The following is a 25,331-nucleotide window of genomic DNA, read 5'->3' as shown; positions in this document are numbered from 1 at the left end:
AGTGAACTCCTGAAAGCCTTATGAAATATTTTTATTTATTTATTAAAATGAAGCAATAATGAAAATTCAGTATGTGAAATGAACATCAGTACTACATATCTTAAATACTTTAAATAGAAGTTAAGGTGCTACATATTATAAATAATGGATATTTTAGACAAGTCACATAACCTCTTTGTGCCTTAGTTTCCTTGTCTGTAAAATGAGAATACTAATAATACCTACCTTATAGTTTGTTGTGATGAATTAAGATGTGTAAATTTCTTAAAATAGTGCCTGACGTGATGAGCAGTAAGTAGGTCTTAGCTATTGATAATAATTTTCACTTACCAGCCATGATTGCTACACAGATTATTATTTCCAGCCCCTCCATTTTTACTGAGGTGATTAGAATCTGTTTTGTTTTGAAGTACGAATATGAAGACACATTTTCTTTGCTGATTCTCTACCCACGTGTTCAGTGGGGGTCTAATTTATTACTTATAGCTGTTGAGTCATCTTAGTTTCCACTGTGTCTTATTGCCATTGAATTAACTTTTCTAGTAAGTGAAGTATCCAGTATGGGTATATCTATTAATTAAATAAAATCATAATGTTCGTTTCCATATGACCTTTGTAACACAGAGGCCTGTAGATCAAATTTCAAGGTGAAAAGCATGGTATTTTTCTTAATAGTATATTAACCTAAATCTGTGGCAAAAATAGTATGTGACCAGACTAGAGAGTGATTTTGTATTGGCAAATATAAGTTGGAATACAAGAAGTCCCTTTTTTGCAATAATTTATCAAACTCTATGAGAAAAGTCCCCCCCCCCCCCCCAGGATAAGTGTATATATTTCAGAATGTATTAGAATGTTGATTATTTGAGTAAAAGAGTATCTTTGCTGAGAATAGTATAGCACTCCGCATAAAGTTAAAATTGTATCATGGCTTAAAAAAACACAACAAGCTCTCTAGACAGAATCTCAATCTTCTTCAATTTTTTCCTGGAGTAAGGCTGTTCTTGAAGGACCTTGCAAAGTAAATTAGGGAAGAATATTGTGGATCTAATAAAAATGGTTCTCTCTCGAAATAAGGTAGATTACTTTCTTGCTACTTTTCTTTAAGGTGATTGTTGTGTTTCATAAGAACAACATACATTAGAGATTTTCTTTTTAATGGTGTCTTTCCCAAAATAAGATGCCATAACTTGATGTTGATCATGGTTAATTTTGAGGAAGTCTCTGAAAATGGGACAAATGGGGAAATAAACTTATATTTTTATAAACTTTCTTTTAAGAGTAAAATCTATCAAAACAAAATTAAACTAGTGAAAGAAATTTTAATAAATATTATGATTTTTATAATTCAGACTCACTAGAGATGGACAGGGTGCTTCACATATAATAGATGCTTAGTAAGTAGTCTATGAATTTAAATTTTAATCAACAGTGCTAACATGTTGTTCAACTCAGGAAACTTCATTTATACAGAAAAGAATAGGCATGGTGTTTGTTGGAATTGTGCAACTATGTGGCTTGTGACTAGGGTAAGAAGGGTTTTATAATTTATTATAATTTTATGCTCGTTTAATGTGAAATGTAGATTATCTTCATAAGACCTTTCTTTGTAAAAACTTGACCATATTCTAACTTGCACTGAAGTCTATTTTAATGAATAATAATGATGCCTTTTCAGAAAGCTTTCATTGTCATTTTGCTTAATAGTGAAATATCATACTGATTGTATTTATGATATACTGTGAGCCTTTGAACAGAAATTGTCATGGTTCAACAACTCTGTTGGAAGCTACCATGAGCAACACAAATGAAATGTCGACTCAATAAGGTGAATCATAAGAACTCACTTTAGCTGGTTGCTCCTGTTCCCATTTTTGCCTATAGGGAAAACGGCATAACAAGTATTTCTATTTTCCTTATTTATAAAATATATGAAAATTTAAAGAGATTTGCCTAAAGCCTTACTGAAAAATTGAAAAGAGATCAAATTCTGAAGAGAATATTTTTCACTCCTTCAGCTTCCCTGCATTTACTATCTTCCAAAGATATTCCATAGCTTCAAAATTTGTTTTCTAAAATACATTCTTTGCAAAAGGATTAAAAAGTTTTTAAAATGTGAAGTCAGAAATATAATATACTTTTAAAAGTATAAGCTGAGCTTTTCAAGCATAATATGTACAATTTTTGTATAATCATATATATAAACTATTGAATGTCCATCAATGAGTAATGAATTAATGCATTCTATTATTGGCATTAAATTACAATCATTTAATGGTTTATTAAATCTCAGACAGATTTTCTGGTAAGGAATTCCTGTGATATCATAAGGTACATTTAAATAATTAAAAACTCACTTCAGTTATTTGCTCAAATAAGCACCATTTTTATTTTCTTACCATCCCTTCTGAAGACAGAAGCCTTCAATGAAATAAGTCATTAATGTTGCAAAGACGAGATTACTGGGCCAAATGCCAAAGAAATGTAGATTTACACTGATATTCTGGATAGTAGGCGAGTACCTAGGGCCCAAGGTAATGCGAATCAGGTCCTGGCAGCTAGGTTTAAATTTGACTTGATGTTGAGCCTTTGGCCATGTGCCGATACCTATTCCACAGCTGAAAATGAGGAAGAAGAGGGAGGAAAGGCAATTCTTCATTCTTTTGTGCGGGTGACCGTAGCTGATTGAGGTCTGAAAGGCTTAGGCAAAGATGCTAGCTCCATCTTTCCACATTTGTGTCAAGGAAAGGTTATCAAGTATTCTCTTTGGTTCAAGAAGCACAGCCTCATCCTCAATTGCTACCTGTAAGGTTGATCTATTGGCTATTGTTAGCAGCAGCAGCTTTCAATACTCTGTCTTATATAACTTGTCAGTCTATGTGGCTAATATCTAAATAAAACACGAGTGTCTAACCACTAGCCATACACCTGAAACTAATATAAAGTAATATTGAATGTCAACTGTAAAAAATAAAATAAAACAAAAATAATGGCATAAAAACAATTATATATAGTTACACAAATAAATCTTCTTAGCCAAAATATACTCTGACTGTCAGGCATTTAAATTTATAGCTCTGTTCCTTATTCTTTAATCTTTAGGGAGAATTTTAAATAGAATAAAAAAAGAGGGAGATAATGCACTCTTGCTTGGTTTACTTACATGCGAGGCCAATCTGAAAGGAAAATACAACCTGCAAAAATACTTGCTTCCCTGAGCCCCAGTTTCCTCATTTAATGACAGTACTTGTATCAAAGTTGTTATGCCTTCAGATAAGAGATGCCATAGTTTTTACAGAAGGGGCAGAGTGACTTGAAAAAGCGTTTCCACAAAGCGTTGGGAACTCGTTCTCACAGCACACCCCGGTTGAGCGCAGGCGCTGCTCCGCTCCTGCAGGTGGAGGGCCGCACAGGACAGAGGCCGTGCCTGCCCTCAGCAGGCCTCCATCCTGGAGCAAGGGACGGCCAGTGTGCAAGATAAATAAATCAGTCCTGCAATGTGTTAGATGATGTAGTAAGCAGGGAAGGAGGGCAGTGAGAGTTAGGGTGGGGTTGAAATTTTAGGTGAGGAGGGCCGGGAAAGGACTCCTGGAGAAAGTCTTTTGGGTCAAGATCTGAAGGAAATGAATGAGCAGGCCGAGCAGAAGGAAGAGAGCTGTAGATCACATCGAGAAGAGGGAGGAAGGTGCGCCTGGAGCGCGGTGCTAAGGAGGGCACGGGGTAGCAGATCAGGTCAGAAGTAGGCCTCATAGTAACCACTGCGTATCACCATCGTTTCCACAGCCACTGTACCAAGGACATAGACGCAGACATAGACTTAGACGTAGACAGATACAGATTTATCTATATTTACCCATATAGATAGACGTAGATATATGCATGTGTGTAAACTTAATCCTTATTGTCTTATAGCTGAGCTACAGATTAGGATACTATAGACCAAAAGTAACTCTAGACCCAGGAAGACACACGAAGGCATCTCACACCTCCCCAAAGCCTTTTCTCTGAACAGCCACCCTTCCCTTTAAGGGCCTGAGAAGCTCCAGCTCAGCTCACATGGGTGATTCGCTTTTAGACCAGGGCAAACCCCTGCCTGAGAAGAGAAGATTGTCAGGAAAGTCAGCAAGGCGCTGTCCTCGCCCTTCTCACAGTCCCTCACCTTTCAGGAAAATGTGGTGGGCGGGAAGAATTTCACTGGAGTCAGGGAAACCTCGCCCTCCTTGAGAGAAAGCTACCTGGCAGGTCACGGCCGAACGGCGGCTAAATTTAGCTGCAAGTCCATGCATTTGCTAACTAGTCAGCTACCCACCCGGCCTGGCCTGCCCAGAGCCGGGGGCTATGTCATATTTACTTAAAAGAGCTCTCGTTTTTTTCTCAGGGTGTCATCAGATTTCTCCCCCTTGCCCTTCCCCCAAGGTTTCAGACAAAAGTGTTCTCAGCATTATTGTTGGGGGAGGGGGCGTTCCAGGTTTCCGAGAGGTAGGGGATTACTTACTCTCAGCCACTAGCTTGCCAGGGGTGGGTGTGTTGCTGACCAATAGCTGTAGTCCACGCTGGCCACCACTTTGAAAGATTATGAATATGCAAGAGTTGTCCAGCATTTACAAAATGGCTTTCAGTTTCCAAATGCCCTTTCTGTCCTCTCGCCCTCCTACCCAAAGAAGGATTTGCAGGCCTTCTCTTGGAAGACACAGTTGCTGGTGTGGCCTGTGCTGACAGAGGGCTTCTGTTGGGGGAGGGATGGTCAGCCTCTGCGGAGACCTGGGCCTTCCACTCGTGCAAGTGGGACTGTCCCCGCGCCCTCACCATCCCTCTCAGACACTGTGGAGGATCCGTTTCTAGAAGGTATTGTTGACTACCATCAAGAAACTTGAATTCTTTAATCCTCAAGGACCTCACAGGTGGTGAATGGTTATCACTAATACATTGTTGCTCATTTTATTTTTTCCAAAAAATAAATTGCATTCTGCTTTCCTTAATTCTTGGAAAAATATCATGTACAGCAATAGAAAGATTCCTATACCCTTTAATTTGAAGACCCTTATGTTGGATAAAGTAAAACACCTTTATTCTTATATAATTGACCTTTGTGTTTTAAGCATAAAGTTTTATCATGATCTTTATTTTAATCAAACAAAATGAAGTATTCCTGCCACTAGTTAAAAACTGCAAGTAAACTTCGAGAAGAGGGAAAGAAGACTCACACACACTCTGAAGAGTTGTGGAGAAGACCTGAAAATGGTTGATAAATGAAAATAAAATATTTTTCCAAAATTAATGTTATTAGAAAAATGATGGATTTTTAAATAAATATCATCAACCAAATTCTATTTAACCCCAACACTACCTCATCATTTTTTAATTTTTTTTTTTTAGTTTAGTTTAGAGGATGATGCTTAATTGAAAGATAGTGAAGATCTTGGAATGGGCCTTTACACATACAAAAGCCAGGTGGAAAGTGGTCACATGGGCTTTTGGTTCTACCTGGGTCTAAAAGGCCATGGGTGCTGAAATTTGAGAAATATGCCCCTCATTTGTAACTACTGCCAAGCAAAGAAAGAACATGACCTCCATCTCCCTCATACCCCTCCTGGGAAATCCCTGAGGGCCAGGCCTTATTTTTGATCTGTGTAACCTTAGTGCCTGTGAGGAGTATGACATTTAATAGAATCCATCATTCAAGGAGCACCTATTAAATGTCAAATTCATTTAAAGCAGAATTTGTCAATCTTGTCCCCATTGACATTTTGGGTCCAATTAATTCCTTGTTGGGGGTGGGGAGTATCCTCTGCATTGTAGAAAGTTTAGTAGTATATCTGGCCTCTACTCACTAGACATCAGTAGCAACAGTTGTGACATTCAACAAATGTCTCAGAACATCCCCAAATGCCTCCTGGGGGTAGAACCAGAATTTCCCTTTTAAGGGAAATTTAGCTGTATTTTTTAAGGATAAAACACATATAACTTTAAAATTCCACCCCCTAAATCTATATCTATATCTGTATCTATATGTATATCTATTGCTTCATCTACATCTGCATCTATAGCTATAGCTATATATCTACCCCCCCCCCCACACACACACACACACATTCTTACAGAGTTCTGACAGAGGAGGCATGTGGCTGGAGTGCTCATTGTAGCCTTTTTTCCATGGGAATCATTATGACTCCAATAAATTGTTCACTAAATTTCATCTGTCCTCTCTGTTCCTGCTCAGATACAACTAAAGCCTATTGAAATTGATTTTTGTGTCAGCAACAGAGCAGGGATTCAGTAAGAACATGAAAGCTTCCCTTTCATTACTAGTCTTTTCCCCCCCTTATTGCTTTAGATTTGGTGGGCCCTAATTATATTCTAGTGCTTCTCCTGCTGACATTTCCTTTGTTTTAATTAAAACTTCTGGAGGTTTTGAGAACACTGTGGGAGAGGGTTTTATTCATCAGCAGCCCTGATAAAGAGTCAGATGGGTACCTATTTGTATTCCTGCCACCCCAAGAGTGATAGCTGGGAACACTGTGGTCCTTTGCCTTTGTTGTGTGTTTTTTTTCATGACACTGGTGCTGTCCTTTCTCTTCCCGCACAGCTCTGAGCTTGGAGACCTGCCCTTGCTGCTGCCAGACGTTCTGTTATTAAGTGACTCGGACAGCACTGTGGGTGGACTGGCTTCCTAGTGAAGCCATAAATTAGGTGAAATAAAATGCAGCACTGTCTTTTCATTATTATTATTTATCTCTGCCCACTCCCATGATGCCTAGGGTGCCTGCTGGTGCACAGCCAGCCCCACCCACTCTCTACCACGTGGTTGTAAATCTCTAGACCAAGGGGGGACCAATGTCAGGCTGTAATTGACAAACCTATGCAAGGCCTGGAGAGAAGACATAATATATCTTTTTAATCTGCAGCTGGGAGGTGGGATGGAGTGAGCAAAGGGTCTGCCAGAGGTCCTAAGGGGAAGACAGAGTTGCCTCATAAAATAGGCCTTAGAGAGGGAGCTATTGATTTGAAATCTAGAAAAATGAGCTGCCCTTTCCCAAGAACAGTTGGCTGTGTCTTGCCTTAGGTTAGTATTCTCTCAGGAAAAGGAGAGACAGAAATGGAGGAACTGTAGCAGGATGGCGTCTGGGCCTTGCTTTTCTCTTGTCATATCTTTGTCTCCTTGAGCTTTTCCGCAGATAAAGTGTGAGGTTATAAAACGCAGAATACCAATGTCTGCCCCAGTCTCCAGGGCTCACTCCCATGGGCCAGTGTGTTAGTTAACACCAAAAAACAAACTTCTTGAGCAAAATCCTCACATCAGCCCATGTGGCTTCTTCCTCCAATTATGAACCTGGGAGCCTTTCTCATAGACTCTTTTTTCTTAAGAGAAAAGCTTGCTGCCCCTTTTAAGTAGGTGTTTCCCCAAATTCTATCAGGCGTCTCCCAGGTTAAGCCTGTGATGGATCACTGAAGTCTTTCTGTTCACTGTGATTGGAGGCAGCTTTCAAGGTCATCTAGGCCTGGAGCTTCATGTTCCCCAGCGTCACTGAGCACCTACTCTCTTCAAGATGCTGCTCTAGGACTAAACAGACATAAAGCAGACTACCTACCGGGCAGGAGCTTTGGGTTCTAGTGCTCGGAAGCCATGTGCCTGGTGGACTGAAGGGCCAAAGGCACCAAGAACTAAGGGAACTCAGAGAAGTTGTTCCGGTACAGTTCACATAGGCTATTGTGAGTTACTACGAGCATACATTGTTATTTAACCTTTGACGGACTGCATCCATACCATCTTTGTATCTTAGGGGATCACTGACTTCTTTACCCATGTATTCTAAAACACCTGTGCTTGGAGTGCCGAAACCCCACCCCACCACCCCAGGAAAACACAAAAACAACCACTGGGAAGCAACATAGGGTTTTTTACTTTTACTTTTTAAAAATTAAGAACATTTAATTCATGGACATTTTAATGCCAAAAAAACCTAAGAAGTCTGCTTAAATTGAATACCTCTGGTTTTCTGAAAAATTCACCATATGTAGTGAGTTTTTCTCCTTTTATTAAAGTTGGGTATAAACTTCATCCTGGACTGATGTCAAGGACCAGGGCTTTGAAATGCCCAGGTGCCACCCCGGCTCCGTATGGAAAAGGCTGTCGTGCAGGCTGGGGAAAGGTGGAGCATTGAGGGCAGCTGAAGAGTCGGCTGGATGTACACATGCCACCCCCATTCCGTGAACCCCGACATCGAGCGGGATCAGTCCTTCCAGAATTGAATGTGCGATTGTGGTTATCCTGTGGCATAGATTAAGCGAGCAGTAGTGAGATCTTTGATTTTGTGCTCATTTTAGGGATTGAGAGAGAAGGTTACTGGGAAATGTGTTCTTGGCTTAAGGCCATGGCCAAGAGACTGGTTCTGCTACTTTTGTGAGCTCTCGTCACCCCACAGCCTGTCTGCCTCGTCACTGCTGTCGCTTCATCTGTGCGTGCCTCTCCCGGGCACAGGCACCAGGCTCCCTGCCATGGGATCTGCATACATTAACTATTGTCTGCTAAAAATTGTGACTATTTGATTTTTTTCCCTGTAATCATCCATTTTGATTTATAAACTGAGCCAAACTGGCAGCCATGAAGATGGAGAAATCCTAGTTTCTAACAAAGAAAAATGAGGGCCAGTCTTTTCTTCCCCACTCCGTGTCTGCGAGCAAGCCTCGGTTCTCAGTTGGGCCAGCTCTGAACGGTCTTGAAAACAATCCATTTTCTGCTCTCAGAGGTGCCAAGCAGAGGAATTCGCAGCAAGTGGTGTTGCGATGGAAACTGCCCTGTATCGGTTCCTTTCTTCATCTTTGCCAGTTTGGGAGCAAGTGATGGCCGGGTCAGAGCTCCGCCTACATGGAGGGGAGGATTTTTTTAAGCTACTGATGAATGGCACATGCAGGCCAAGGAAAAATAGAGGCCTCATTTAACCTGGAAAACCCTAGAAGTAGACATTGTGCCAAACATATTCTGTGAACATCCATGTTCTTTGATTATAAGGATTTTTGGAGTCTTTTCATAAAGTTGTCCAGTCTACCTCTTTGCCTCAAGATAAGTTGTATCTAAGAAAAATAGCATTCCTGAAGATGTCCGAGGAGGTATCTTCATGATGCTTTAATCATAACTGTGAGTGGGAAACCAGAGTTCACCTCTCGTCATTATAGTTCAGAGGGAAAGCTAACACCAATTCTAGTTTCTCTGTGATCTCTGGATAGGTAAATTAAGCTCTCTATTGAATTTAAAGAACTTCATCCACTAAATTCATCTTCCAACTCTTTTTGGGTGGAATGATTGTGATTTCTGCTCACCACCCCACCCCATCTGTTGCTATACACTTTGTGGCTGGATAGAAATGTGGACAGGGAGTTGGGGGATGGGAGAAACTGATGTGGACATATGGATGGTATTGACCAAGAACCTAAATACAACTTTCAAATCTCACTACTTCATTCAGTCCATTATCTAGCAAATATTTTTTGAGTCCCTGCTGTGTCAAGCACTATGGGAAGTCTGGAATAAATATATATCTGATCCATTCCCAAATCTTCCTGATCTGACCTCTACTACTCACTTTCTTCATAACTTCCATCCTAATCCAAGTTACCGTCATCTCTCAAATAAATTACTAAGTAACATTATAATTATTATTTTTCCATTATCTTTCCTAGTTTTCTCTATTCTCTGCCTTGCCCCTAGGGAAATCTTTTCAAACTGCGAACTCAAGTACTCAATGCCCTTGCTTCAAACCTTTCAGTGGCTGCCCATTGGTTTTAGGATAAAGAAAGAGCTCCTCAAAGTGGCCTGTGAAGTCCTGCATGGTCTTGCTAGACACTTACTCTCTACTCTAGCCATCCCGGCCTGCTTTCAGTTACTCAGATGCTCTGATAACTGCACAACAGGACCTTTGAACATGCTGTTCTTTTTATCTGGAGTATACTTCCCAATGCTTGACCTAGTTCATTCTATTCATCTTTTAGGTCAGAGCTTTTCTTAAAACTTTTACCCTGGGCCCAGTAAGAAATATATTATTGTACATTAATATCAAGAATACACATACTGATAAAGAGGTAGGTAGGTAAAGAAGTAGATAGAGTCTTTGATTGAGTTCCCTAGGAAACCAATTTTGAGGACAGATATTTGCTTGTAGGTGTCTTTTGGAGAGTGCTCTCAATATCAACAACTGTGAGAGAGTGAAGACAGATTTGGGCAGTAGAAGCAGTTGAATATAGTTATATGCCGCAGGCAAACCCAAAAGGGAGCTCTGGAGCTGGTATGGCCCTTCAGTATTATTCCACTTTGATATAAGGGATATAGGCTTTTATATTTCTACATCAACTAATCATTGAATGCTTGCTGCCTCTAGCTAAAGGTCGTTACTCTAGGCAAGGAGCATGACCTTGGTTCCAGCTGCTGTGTTTGGCTAAGGTAAATTCCTGGAGAGAGACTCAGAGAACCTCATTTCTGAAGGAGGGATCAAGGAGGCACACCACAGTGTATACTATAGTCAGTCTTTTGTGTTGCTTGGGTCCAGTTGATTTGTATAATAAGCTCTGGAAACAGCTCCTCTAGGATTCTGGCTGATCTCTTTTCCTAGGCAAAGTTATAAGCCCTCACCATTACATATGTTTAATGGTCGCAACTGATGTTCATCATGTCTCTCCTCTAGAGCCCATTTTACTCCTCTTGGTTAGCATCTTTGCTGGTCTCTGTGGCAGACTTGTTGGAATGATCCAGACTCTCATTCGTGAGAAGTCTGAGCTCAACATGACTTTCTCAGGTTTGACTACTGCTGTTGTTTATTTAACAAAAAGTTGGGTAGTAGTCATATCTTCTGCAGCCAGAGAGTAGAAAAAGCTGAGGACCAGACCCAGGAATTAATTATTAGGGTAGAAGAAAAGGTATAACCCTCAACCCCAGCCTTATTGGAAAGGAATGAGACTGAAACTTGGAGTAGAGACTTCCAAATTTTATCCACTTAAAAGCTTAAGACCCCTGTCCCCCTGAACACTCTGAGCCTATAGCTGTGATGTCCCCATCTTGATTGAAGACAGTGCACAGATCTTGGGATTTAACCTCATCTCCCCTATATGATTTTCACACACTGCCTTCAGTTGATGAATAATCACCCTTAGCTTTTCATTGTCTTTCTCCTGTATATCAGTGGCTCTCAGCAAAAGCCATCTGACTCTGTTTTTCTAAACTATTTCCACTCGACCTCTTAAAAGTCTGAAACACTAGACTCACCAGTGTAGTCCCTGGAACCTGTATCCTACTCCTGTTCCCCACTAGTGAACATTTGACAGTGACACTGCTACAGTGTGCCAGGGGCTTTCAATAAGCCACCTGCCACCAGTGATAAGGGTTTTGTTGACAGCTACTCTGAGAGCCTGTTTCTTTGGACCATTCCTGGAAACAACTGTCTAAGGTAGGGTTCCCCGGGAACCATATCCTAATTTGGAGATTTATATGTATGAATTTTACTGATGAGTGTTCTAGGATTTACACCTGTGAAGAAAGCAGAATTGAGCAGAGGAAAGAGTTTAACTGCAATGCCGTCTCAACAAAGACCTCAGCCATGCCTCAGAGTGGTCAGGAGCTGAGATGGCCCTTCAGAATTGCCCCACTTTGAGACAAGAGGGCTGGGCCTTTATATTCCTGTCACTGGATTCTGTTATCTTTAGGAGGGGGCATGGCCTTGGGCATTGCTCTTTTGGCTGAGGGCAATTACCAAGAAGGGCCTTGGCTGACAGCTGTGGGGTACTTCAGTATTAAATCTGGGTGTGGTACTACAGCATCAATTATGGATGAATGGATGGATGGATGGATGTAACTGTAACATTCGATCCATGAAACAACTGCCACAGCTACATGTTCACATTGTGATGTTTTTTGTATTTGAGTTTATTTATTTTCACGGTTCTTGTGATGCACATTTTGAAAATCAGTGTTGGACATGATCAGTGGTGTTAGTGTAAACTACTGTGGAAACACGAAGGTAGGCCCGTCACTTGCAATTAGGAAATGGAAGAAATCTCCCCCAGTAAAGGCGAGATCTAACTTAGGCTCAGCACCAAGGGCTTAAACACTTCACCTGCGGGAGAGTCCTTGGACAGGGGAAGGAGCTGGTGGGTGGAGTGTCTGCATTTTCCACAACCCTGTTTGCTCATGTGCTCTGCTGGAAACAAATGTATTTCAGTGACCTAGAAATGAAAGTACTCTTTCTTCCAGGCTAGCCTCAGGCCAGCAGCTCTAAAGCCATCTTGCTGTTCCTTAGAAAATAAGTAACAGCCATAACAAAGCAGAGGCTTACATGGCTGTTTCAGACAAAACCATTGTTTTTCTCTCTCGTTGCTTTGGGGAGGAGGTAGGGGGTAGACGGCTGCATCCTTGAGTGATTCAGATTTCACCTTGATGCTGAGTTATTCTGTAAGGAACAAGCCTCAGCACAGTTCTTTAGCTCAAACATGAGGTAGAAGAAAGGGGGGGCAGTGGACCCCATTCAGCTGCGCCCGCCAGCTCCAAGTGACCCCACACCTCTGCTTTCCCTAGAGAGATACGCTGTCCCCCCTTTGCCTGTGGATGGGTTTTTTATTCTTGAGGATAAGATTGACAGAAGGCTTTGGGCCCTACTGGAATTTCAGCTTTGTTTTTCTAGATTTAGTCTGTTATTTTTATTATTGTTGGCTATTGCAGAAGAAAATCTTACTTCATTCTTTTATTAAGAAATGACTCAGCATCTGCAATCTGACAGGATTTTTTTGTATGGAAAAAAGATATTTAACTCTTTGTCTCCCTTTAAAAGTTTCCCCCCTCCGAATTTAATTTTTAGTCCTTGGTCGAATATGTATTTTAGATCCAAACTGAGATGGAGTCTAGGTTTAGTTTTTCATTTCTCTCATAGGTGGAAGTAACATAAACTTAAGAGTAATATTAAATTTCCACTTTAAATTTCTCCTAAAATAGTGACATCCTCCTTTGTTGTCTTTTCCTCAAATCAAAAAAATAAGTTGAAGTCCCACGTGGCCCAGCCGGGCGTGGCTTAGTGGTTGAGCGTCCATGTAGAATCCAGGCGATCGGGGTTCGATTCCCGGTCAGGGCACATGCCCAGGTTGTGGGCTCGATCAATGACTCTCTCATCATTGATGTTTCTGTCTCTCTCTCTCCCTCGCCTTTCCTCTCTCTGAAATCAATAAAGATATATTTTTTAAAAACCAAAAAAAAACAAAAACAAAGTCCCACGTGAAATAGAGATGAATGTTTGGATGTTTAACTCAAGTAAAATGTGAAAGAAAGTTTGTTTAAAAGGTAATTTTACACTCTAGTGATAGGAATTTCTAGTTGGGCGTCTGGACGGCAGGAGAGGGGTGCAGGAGGAGGTGTCCTGGGTTGGGCCCCCTTGGCTGTGAGGTTCAGCCTCGCCCCTGGAGGAAGGGTTTTGGGTGGAGCGCCCAAGGGGCCCTTCCTGCGCATTTTGCTTGTGAGTTTGTGAAGCTGCTCCTCTGAACACCCTTAGCTGGGACCGTGTCTCAGGTTTCCAGTGACCTGCAACCAGCTGACTGCTGGCCAGGCCCTCACCGTGGGCCTCAGCCTGGAGCCTAACCAGGTTTGGCGGTGTCCAGTGATGGAAAAGGAACTCAAGCAGGTGGCCTCATTGGTGGCCCTCCCCTGGCAAAGGTGGGCCGCTCAGCAGCCTTCCCTTCCCCAGCGCCCGGGACGCCTTTGCCGGGGCCTGAGCCGAGGCTGCCGATTGTTCCACCCCTGATCCCATTTAAGCTGAAGCTGCCATCCCGGAGCTGTATTATTCAGTCACCTGTCAGACCCATCGCGAACTGTTATTTTAGCTTGAAAGTGAAGTTTAAAATGGGGAAATAGGTTATTTTCTTTTCCATTACCTTCAGTGACATTATAGCGGTTACTAAAACAAAAACACAAACAACCAGTTGAGACTGTTACAAGATATTTTAATCATCAAGGAAACTAAAGTTTCTTCCCATAGTGATCTTTTCTGACCGAGGAAATACTTGTATCTCCTGCACTCAGGTCTAGCTCCCCTTCCACATAAATCCACCTCTCAAGCAAGCCCTCATCTAACACTTTGGAGAGAAGGTAGAACCAAATGATTCAGCATCGCCTTTTTTATTTAACTTGACAACCACAGTGAAAACAGGCCCAAAAGACAAAGTGATGGAGATGTTTTACAAAATAAAACATATGAACAGAAATTGATCTTCAAAGCATTTAAGTTGTGTGTGTGTGTGTGTGTGTGTGTGTGTGTCTCCAGTGGCATTCAGTAACATTAATCTAGGTAATATTGTTCTTCACAGTTGGAATTGAGTGATAGTATTGCTCATCAGAACTAAAATATTTTTTATTTTCTCTTTTTCATATAGGGTCGTCATGTCAAAACAGGCCAGCTTGCAGCCATTAAAGTTATGGACGTCACAGGGGTAATGTATCTGTATCTTGCCATCTCAATCGCTATGTATTTATAATAGAGAAGTTAGTGATGAGAAAAAATTATTTTTCAGATATAGAATCTTTTTAAATATCTAAGATCTTTCCCCACTTGTACTTAACATAAAGAAGTAAAGTATCCAACAGCCGATCAAGAAGACCATGGGTAAATCACTGTAATTAAATGAGATACCTACACTCTGCCTTATGCAGTTAGAGTGAAGAATAGGTAATGTGTGCGGATAATTTACATAAACACTAGGAAAGATATTTGCATATGAAGACAGAACAAGGATTTGAAGGTATTAAGAAAATAATACTGAGATTACACAGAAGAGATGGGTCTTAACATTTTCCCCAAAAGTCCACCTAACACTGGAATAGAAAGTATTTGGGGAGCTCTAAACTCCTAGTGGGTTATTTAACATAACTGTTTCCTTCCCCAAAATATTATTGAACAAATAATCACAATAACCACAAATTCTTATCATTATTTAGAGCAACACTGAAACAAAATCTCTGCCTGGATGATCAAAAGCAATCTAAGGAGTAGACTTTATTTGAAATACAATCTTATGTTTTCATTCCTTTTTGCTGAGTCCATTTAAAATATGTTAATGCCTTTTCAAGAGTACAGAGTAAAAATCAGACTTGAAAGGACTCACTGGGCATCAAAAGCATGTTAATAATTTCCTATTGTCTTGGGGATTTTTCTAAGATATCTGTCTCCTGTACATAAAAGCTGAAAGACCAAAGTCTTCCATTGGCCCAGAAGTGGATTATTTAATGTAAATAGACATAGAATGAAGTGGTCACACAAAGTATCAAGAACCAACATACAAATAAAAAAAGGCACATGGATGTCTGCACGTCAGACTTCAATTTATACTTTTTCCTGCCCAGTTTGTTACCTTTGATAACAAATATTATATGGTATGCTATCTAGCATAATATATTAATTTTACTAATTTTCATTTATACCACACATTGTATTGATTTTTTTCTTAGTATTGATCTGAATTACTCTTTAAATAATATCCATTTTTGACCAGTAAGAAAAATGTTTTCCATATGATTATTAACACTTAAAGCAGTACTTTATTTATCCTAAGCACATTATTCAAATTTCAGAGATTGCAAACCACTTCAAATTAGTTTCTTAATTCACCTGGCCTTTGCTGAATAAAAAACTGCATGTAGATTATATTAATTAGGTTTAGGTTCTGCCACTTGAAACAGAAAACTCAAGATAGCACAGAGGCTTATGCATGATGGAAATGCCTTGCTGTATCTTGCTAAAGAAGTCTAGAGTCCACAGCCCAGGGAAGTAGGACAGCAATGTGGGGGAGCAGAAGGATGTCTTTATCTCTCTACTCCATCATTCTGATGCATGGCTTCCACGCTTAAGGTCATGTCCATGGTTCAAGATGGTTGTTGAATTTCCGTTGATCACATTCTTTGGCAGGCAAAGGGGGAAGGGGATAGCTGAAGGGTAAAGAAGAGAACCCCTTCCAGTGGAATCTTTTCTACTTACAACATTTCTATTTAGTCCTGCTTTCATTGGCTGTACGCAGCTGCAGGGAAGCTGGGAAATGTAGTCTTTCATTCTACCGATGTGTGCAGTTAAAAATCTGGGTTCTACTAGCCAGGAATGAAGGGAGAATGGATTCTGATATGGTCAATTAGCAGGGCCTGACACAAAATCAAGATCAGATACTATCAGTCTCTACATAAAAACCCATTATAAGTGTGTAAACCGTTTATAAGGCTCCCACCACAGAACAAATTAAAACTCATTTTGTTATTCTGCTGAAGTCCTACTACTGAATTTTCCTTGGAGTGAGTAGGATCTCCACATAATGCCATGCACGTGGCAGTTTAATTAGCTAATGGTTGTGGATGGAGTCCAAGGCATTGTGCTGTGAAGTTTTACTGTGTGGTTCTGTGGAACTGCAGTCAAGTTCGCGGACTTTGTTAATCTTAGGGCGCAAGTCTGCACAGAGTTGTGTAATGATGCACAGAGTATGACTTGAGAGCACTGCACATTCCCTTTCTGGTTTCTGGTTCTATTTGTGAGATTTTTAAGTTGCTTGATGAGCCACTTACTTTTACTAGACCACCTTGCTTGGGATCAAAATAGTTACACAGCTATTTATCCCAGAGGATGTTTTTCAGTTTAAGGAATGTCAGTTAGCCTTTCTAAATTGGGTTTCACAAGGCAACTAAGTCCTACAAGAAAATGATTTGAGAGACTGTTTTCTCAATTCTCCCAAGGATGGTACAAAGCTAATGCCATTTTCAGTGCATAAGAGAGTCAATCCATTGCATACAATGAATGCTTTATGATGTTTTGGCTTAATTCTCTTGGGGAACCCCAGTTGAAAGGGCTGGATAGTTGCCCTGTGTAGGGACATCATTGGCTATTATGTAACCACTGACCCTTAACAAAGACAAACATGGATACACATCAGGAAATGGTTTTCTTATTCCCATGGTATCTAATACAGCATCAGATGACTTTTCTATCACCCCCTTATGCATCACAGTCAACATAAGATTTCCTTTGTGAAACTCATGTGGTGTCCTCAGAAAACAATCTATTTCATTTTGCCATGTTGTCTTTTGTGTATTATGGAATGTTGCAAAAGCTTCTTACCAATTATTATAATTGTGCTCATTATAGCTGCTCTGTTAAAAACTGAGATGAATTCTCAAAGGTCGTCTTTGTTAATTGTTTGCAGTGATTTACTGCAAAGTTGCTATAGTTTATTGCAATGAAATTGATAAAGCCATAAGCCTGAAATCAATTTTTAAATTATTATTTTTATTCTATACCACTTCTTTTTAGAAAATAGACACAGAGAGAACTGGGTATAATGGTTATGTCCTTCCTGTTTGAAATCTGAGACACTTCCAAATTTGCTAATACTTGCTTCAGAATTAGTGCTTAAACTTAGGCTAAGTCTTTGAAGTTCTTTTATTTTCTGAAATAATTATGGAAATTTTCTGCATTTTGTTGCTTTACTGGGGATTCCTTCCCAACTGGATTTTGTACTCTAGATTTTCCTACAACATCTAAACAAAATTGGACCCCCTAGGGTAGTGTTTCTCAAAGTGGACAACCAACATTACTGAACTGTCAGCACCATTGGGGTGCCCATGAGAAACGCACATTCCTGGGCCTGCTGCTGAATTTTTGGGTGGAGCCTCAGAACTTGCCATTTCTACAAGCTTCTCAAGTTGCTCCATGCACCCCCAAATCTGAGGAACACTTTTCTAGAGTCTTGTATTTACAGCTCTCAGGCCACCAAGTATAAAGAGACTATGATTCTTTGATAAATCTCCATCTTCATCTGGACAAAAATCTGTGGTGTAACCTAGTTTCTTTAAAACAACACCCTGAAATCCATATAGGACTTTATGAGGTAATGACTTAATGTCATAGACTTTCACCTTTACAATGACCAGTGGTGATCACATTCTCAGGACACTTTGGATTGTGGTAACAAAGCCCCACCTAAACTAAGTGAGGCTGAAAACAGAATTTCCTGGCTTGTGGATATTCAAACAAAGAAAAAACCCAACAGGATCCAGGAAGTTGTATGATGTGATTAGGAACTGCGTCTCTCTCCATCTCTGGGCTCTGTTTTCTTCCCACCAGCAGCTTCATGTTCTAATTAATTCCTTACCCATAGTTGCAGCAGAAGTGCCAGTCTGAATACCAGTGGCCCAGCTTGGGTCATGTCGCCATCCCTGAACCAAACCCTGTTTCTTTTCAGCCACATCTGGGTTGAGTGGCTAACCCAAAACTACCACAGGAACTGAGAGTTGGGAAACACGATTCCTCAGAGACAAACCTGAGAGCTTTTAGAGAAGAGGGTGGGAAGGATGCTGGTTAGGCAAAAAGAGGAGAATTATGTTACTATGGCATCATATCATATTATAGTGGGTGTGTTTAAAACTGATTTGGTCCTTAAGTAAAGTACCTCTCTATTTACATTTTTTATGTTTCAGCCTAAAATAATAATAACAGTAACTGAGATTGATGGAGTGATTATTTGCCAGGACTGTTTTAAATACTTTCTGTATACCGACTCACTTAATTCCCTCAACAACACACAGATTCTATTATTAGTCCCATTATAGTGATGAGAACACCAAGCATATTTTAAGTATCTTGCTCAGTATAATATGTAAATGGTGGAATGAATCAGCCTGAACGTTTTAACTCCATCTTTTAAATCCATCCTCTTAACCACATTGCTATAGGTGCTCAATATAGAAGGGTGTTTAATGTTTAATTTAGTGTGATCTTTCATTAATCTATTCAATAAGCATTTACTTAGTGCCTCCTTTATGACAGCCGCTAGAAATTCTAAGATGAGAAAGTGATCTTTTGCCTGAAGGGGGAGCTCATAATAACACAGCCTTGCCCTAAATATTTATAAGTAAAGCGAATCAATTTTACAGTAAACTTGTAAAATTCATAAACAAACTTGTTAAGTTTGATGTGACAGTGAGGGGTAGTGATTAAGCCTGGGAAGATAACCAGACAAGGACATTCCTGCCAAGGCAGCAGCTGGACCGAGGCGTGCGGGTTCAGAAAGCAGGGAGCATGCTCTGGAAACTGCTTCTTAGTGTAACGATTACAAAGTGCTGAGGAGAGAGTGACGCAGAATGAATCTGGACAAGTTAGGGCCAGGCCGCGAAGGAACCAAATGCCGTGGCAGGGACGTCGCAGTGTTTTCACAGTCTTTATTTCCCAAACTGAACCCTTTGATCAAATAGTTTTAGGCAAAAATTCAATATGTAGAAAAGAAGGGGAGGTTTTGTTTTGTTTTGTTTTGTTTTGTTTTGTTTCTGTTTTGAACAAAGGGTGGGAGGCTATCTCTCCTGCCCCCTCCCCCAGACTATACTGCTAGAGCCCAGGTGGGGCCAGAAGCTGAAGAGCAAAAGTAACACCATGGGATGTGCCTACTGGAAGCATCCATTTGAAACCTCCTTCACTGAGTTTCTATTTCTGTCTGACTTAGTGAATTCCTGCAGGCGAAGCTAGTGACCAGTGTGCAGCTCTCTTTGAAGAACGGGATGGGGCTTTCTCCCAGCTGCCTCTGGTAGAGGGCTTTGCCCATAGTTAATGAACTCAGTGAATGTTTGCTAAAACTGGACAGAAAGAGAAAGGAATCTTACCATCTTGGGTTGTTTGTAAGAGTCAGGGTGTGAGAAAGATGCGCGTCCGACTTGGGTTACCTGCTTCTCCCAGGGACACCCCCTCTGTGGGAGAGCAGGGTCGCCTAGCGAGAGAGGGGAGCTGTGCAAACCATCGCTCTTATCTGGGCATATGCTCGTTTGGACGTTTCATGGCTCGCTTACCCTCCCCTTATTGCTTAACCTCCCCTTCTTCCACATCCCTCATAAAGTTAGTGTGAAAAGTAAATACAGCTATTTATAAAGCATCTGAGAACAATCTGTAGAACCGCAGTGTGCAGTGCATGTTGTTATCATGGTATCTCTTGCAGACTTTTTAAATTTTTCTCTCCATGGCACCAACAGTTCCCATAGAAGATAACACGCCATACCCCCTCCAGCTACAGGGCCTTGGCAATCACTGTTTCCCTGCCAGGAAGACGGTTCCCTCCTCAATCACATCACATCACATCACATCTTTTCTGCCAACTGGGTAACTTTCACAAGGGCTTTAGAATTCAGCTCAAACTTGGGCTTCTCGGGGCTATCTCCCTTGATGCCCCCAATTAGATCAGCTGCCCATCTCTCTCATTCTTTGGTTTTCATCTGTGTTGCCCACTGGACTATAGTAAGTTTCATTGTGGCAGAGCTTGAATCTTTATGCCCATTGTTGTATTATTATATTGTTAGCATGGAACATTGTGCCTGGGATATAGTAGGCACTTAAATATTTGTTGAATGAATTTATTCAGCTTACTGTTAACATTACAGCAAATCTAGGAGCTGCCTGCAGAGTGTCATGGTAAAGTCATGAGTTCCATCAGTGCTGCAATGAAGAGATCTGGTCTTAGGCAATTCATCGACCTACTTTGGGTCTGTTTCCTTAGATCTGTAAAAATAAAGTTTGCAGGTGCATAATCCCACCTGAAATAATTTTAGGGGACTCACACATGCTTAATTATCATTTATAATATGTATATTTTAACATTTAATAAACTGTGGTTTAAAAACAAACATCAAACCACATGTTTTATATATATACCAACTTTGACGGTACTGGAAAATGGCAACTTCTCAATTTGTACTGTTAGGTCACCCCATTTGTGTGCAGAATGTCATTCAATATGAGGATTTCAAAGCATACTCTTTAAAAGGAATTATTACCAAAATAAAAAAATAAAGGAATTGTTACCATTTGTAATTACTTATCTTAGGAAATGTAGATTTTCTGTATCCTTCAGAACTAAAACAAAATAAAAAATTAATAATATATTGAAGCTGATATGTGACTTTAAATTTCCTCCCAAAATTCTAACTTTGTATTCACTAAAACAGCCTCCTTGTTGTCATTGATTATAACTGCATCAAACCGATTACATAATCAAACTTATAAAAATCAGTATTTATTGAATTAAAAAGTCTAGTTTTTATTGATGCTATTTATTGGCATCTTGAATAAAATTTCTATTGAAAGAATTATTAAATTTCTCCAAATTACTAAAATTTAAAAGAATCACATCCTGGAAGATGTTAACAATCCCTTCAAATTCTAATAGTCAGTGATTCTTTAACAAAAAAATGCCTTCAACTTCTTGTCACATTTAGTCAACAATGAAGGTGAGAATGATAAACAGGTTCACCCAAATGCCTGCCTCATGCCAACGACTGCTGTGGAAAGCAGGATGGGTGAGCAGAAGTAGCAGGGGTTGTAGCCATGTCCACACATCTAGAAGGCAGTGGCATTTATGAGTCTATACACCTCGTATTTCCTTCTAGAGTTCAAACTGACCGGTCCCTTGGATTGTTATAAGAATTACATTGTTTTATTCCTGTTCCACGGATTGAGAACTAAGTTTTGGGCAAACTGTTTGTTAGAGAGCACACTAATATTAAATGTCTTGTTTACTTCCATCTTTAAACCCTAGCATATTGTAGGTGCTTGTAAGGTGTTCCCCTATGTAATAGATATGCAACTTAAAACCCCTCCATTCTCCCCCGAAATCATTCATAAGCAAGCATTATGATTGTGCACTAACAAGCTCCTTTAATTGGAGGACCAGAGGCAGGTTTCTCTTCAGCCTGGATGAAGATGCCCTCAGCTCTCCTTTCATGATTAGCAGCTTTTGTTATATCATCATGGGTAATTGCCCGTCTTCTGTCTAGCAGTTTTCAGTAGAGAATTAAGAGCACTGGCTTTGGAGTCAGACAAATCTGGCTTTGAATCTTAGCTTTAACACTTAAAATATGAATGAACTCCCTGAAACTCATTTTCCTCATTCGTAAAGTGGGATCATTAAACACATCTGCTTTGTAGAGCTCTTTTGAGTTTTAAGATAATACGCACATGGCCTCTAGTACGTGGTGAATACTGCGTAAGTTTGGCTTTTGCTATATTTTGTCACCACAATCGTGATCATCGTATCATCAGAGGTAGCTAGTGGCTTAAAAGCATCACCTGGAAAGATCCATTTCTCTGCATTTGAAAGTCACCCTCCCTTCACGTGGTTTGTCATCCTCCAGGAGGCCAGTCCCGGTTTCTCCCTTGGAAGGGCCCTCTCACGCCAACGCATGAGCACTTTTCAAGCCTCTGTTGCATCAGTTTGCTAATGTCCCATTTGCTAATGTGCCAAAACATGTCACATGGCCAGCCCCAGCCACAGGAGAAGAAATGGATTTCGCTTCTTCATGAGGGAGGCTGCTAAATATTATAGCCATTTTATTTTTCAGTTTACCACAAATACTAAACAATAGATTCCTATGATCTTGAGGAAAAAACCCAATCCACTTTGTGTTGATAATAAAGCTTTGCTTAAATAAGCACTTAATTATTTCTAAGCTCTGAGAAGTGACTTAGGTAGGTATTCTTATTCCCATTTATAGGTGAAAATACCTGACATTCAAAAAGTTTAAATGCCATGCCTGAATGAGCTTGGACTAGATTTTAAAGGCTTCTGATTGAAGTCATGGTTCTTCCTACAGCACTGGACCTGTCTTATTAAAAGACTCCTTTTTTAACTTTATGACAGTTTGGTAGCATTACTTTGTTTTTCATTATGACCCAGTGGTCATTAGTTTTTAGTGAGCTTGATCCTGGTGCTTAATTCTTAAGACATAAGAATAATCCATTTAAAAAACAGAAGATATCCTTCTCATATAACTTTGTAATCTAATTCTAGCCTCAGGTGTGTTGTCTTTTTGAAAGCATCGTATCCCATCTCCTTCAATGGGCCATATTTTGAGAGGGTGGATTGCTTGCCAAACGGTTAAGTGAGTTCTTGTAGTCATAGTAAGTGCCTCCCTTTCAGCTTCACTGAATAATTTACTGCCATCCTTGCCCTAGACTAGAAATCTGGATAAACAGTAGCCCTGAGGGCCTCATAAATTGCATGGTCACTTACAAGATTATGTAAGATCTGGACCAAGGTTCTATTTTAGAGATACATAACCATGACCCATAATTATATTTGGAAACAGTTCAATTTAAACCCACAATTCAAGTTACTTACATTCCTGCTGTCCTACCCTTGTTATTTATTTTTCAGTTGAGAAGATTAATCATAATGTCTATTTGTATTACATTTTATACTTTCACATACTTCATTTAATTATCACAAAAGGCTGGGATATATAATAATACTATTATAAAATCTTTATCTCATTATAGATGAGAAAACTCAGCTCCAAAGGTAGGTTACAAGCCGAAGATCACACAGCCAGAAATGAGTGGAGCCGAGCTGACCCTCCCTGCCTGCCACCCTCATTTTTCTGACTCAATGCATTTGCTTTCCTCATTGTCACATCACCTCGGTTTACCTTTGCAAAGTGACAGAGAACGCACTGACTTCATTCCGACCTCTAATGTTATTTATTTTGGATTTAATTATATACTGAATTAACTGTTATTTAACTGTTTCATAAGTTCTTATTTCCTTAATGATATGGTGAGCTTTTTTTAGCACACACACCCCCCATTCTCCCACATCATTCAGGATCCTGTTGAGAACCTAGGAGGCAGGCAGCAAATACTTGTAGGAGCAGACTGACTCCTCGCTAGGAGTGACTGAAGCTGTCAGGCTGCAGTTGGACAGTGATTGATATTTTACTGCCTCATGTAGTTGGCTCTTTAATCGAAGCAGCTGTCAATGCCAGGCTGCCCACAGAAACTCTCAGGTCTGCTTTCTCCCCTTCTATTTAGGCTTCCCTAAAATACATCAACATCCATCCTACCTTCATCCACAATTACTGGGCCCCACGCGGCGAGTTTAAAATAGCTAACATGCACCGTGGTAAGACATTTGAGGCACATTCCAGGGACCTTTCAATAAGCCGAAGGTCTGTGAAGGTCATCCTCTCCTGAGTCCTGCGGTGAAGGTGTAGGCAGTTTTTGAAGCTGCAGGAAAGAATTTCGTCGGTCAGCAGAATGCCATCTCCTCCCTCAGCTACCATTCAGACCCCTCATTTCCCTCCACCGTTAGGGCCATGTGCTTCTCCTTGGCTCAACATCCCGGAAATCATGCATTCTATTTTGAGATTACTTAGTCTTCAACTTAGTTAAGCCATGTGATATGTAACCTGCTCAGTTTTCCTAGGTCTGCACATCTCCATTGTTTTTTATTAAACTTAGTTTTGTGTGGTTAGGAAATATGAGCGTCTCACCACTCCCCTCATCCTATTCTTACCAGTTCCTTTCAAGCATCACTAATGCTGCTCTAAGTGGCTGGGCCCTTTGTAGGTATTCATTCTTTTTTTCTTACATTTATTCACAGCACTTTGCTTGGTGCTGGGGATGTTATGGAAAGCAAAAGATTTCTGTGTTTAGAGTTGTTATGGACTGATAGGAAAGAGATACTTCAATGATTAGACAGATAAATGCGGATTGCAGTTCTGGTAGTTGCTACAAAGGAAGAGACACACGATGATCCACAGGGCTAGACTCGAGTCAGGCAGGTCAGAGAGCTTTGCTGGGGAAAGGACTCTGGAACTGAAGTCTGCAGGCAGAAGAGAGCTTGCAGTTCATAGAGAAGAGAGCAAAAGTAAAGAATGGCCCACACTTCCAACTGGCACCAGCAAATATGGCACATGTTTCAAGAAGTGGAACAGTGGACAGGATATAGTGGGGGGACTTGACATTGCCTGAGAGAATTGGGGAAGATGTCCCTGAGGAGTGTCAGTTAAGTTCAATAAAAAATGATGAGTAGAATTATGTGAAGAAGAGGAAGCGAAAGAGGACATCATATGAGAATATGAGAGACTGCAGAGTGACCCAGCAATGTAGAGAGGCTGGAGGGAGGCCGAGCAGCTGAGGAGGCAAAGGAACAGACAAGGGCGCGCTGTGAGTGGTCTTTCAGGTCATGGTAACATCTCACAGTTGTGCATAATCATTCCTACTGCTGCATCTAAAACAGTTACCCTGTGATAAAAAATTTCTTCCACCAAACTCAAAAATAAAATACTATTTTAAAGTACAACTGATGTGTATATATCAAAATAAAATTATGGGAGAACACGCACACTGATGCTGGGGGTGGGGCTGGAGGTCTAAAAATAACCCAAGTTGGTGGACTCCAAATTCAAGCTCAGAATGAATGCAACCTGAATGAGGACACTGACTCTGTAAGAGAGTTCTCTCTTCTCACATCACTGCCACAGTTCCCCTTTCTTCTCATGTTTAGTTTCCTGA

The 25,331-nt window shown here is 40.4% G+C and overlaps 1 protein-coding gene across 5 annotated transcripts in view; it reads left to right on the top strand.

Moving 5' to 3' along the window:
* TNIK (TRAF2 and NCK interacting kinase) overlaps positions 1-25,331 on the top strand; it is a 302,339-nt gene that overhangs the window by 161,555 nt on the left and 115,453 nt on the right. For all 5 annotated transcript variants that reach the window (XM_081138204.1, XM_081138203.1, XM_081138202.1 and 2 more), the window contains exon 3: positions 14,401-14,457. In XM_081138204.1, coding sequence (XP_080994330.1) covers positions 14,401-14,457 — 57 coding nt within the window. The remainder of the gene's footprint in view (positions 1-14,400; positions 14,458-25,331) is intronic.

Source organism: Miniopterus schreibersii (assembly GCF_964146895.1).
Source record: "Miniopterus schreibersii genome assembly, chromosome: 5".
Taxonomy (NCBI): Eukaryota; Metazoa; Chordata; class Mammalia; order Chiroptera; family Miniopteridae; genus Miniopterus; species Miniopterus schreibersii.
The sequence above is the reverse complement of the archived record's forward strand: the minus strand, read 5'-3'. Positions and strand labels throughout refer to the sequence as shown.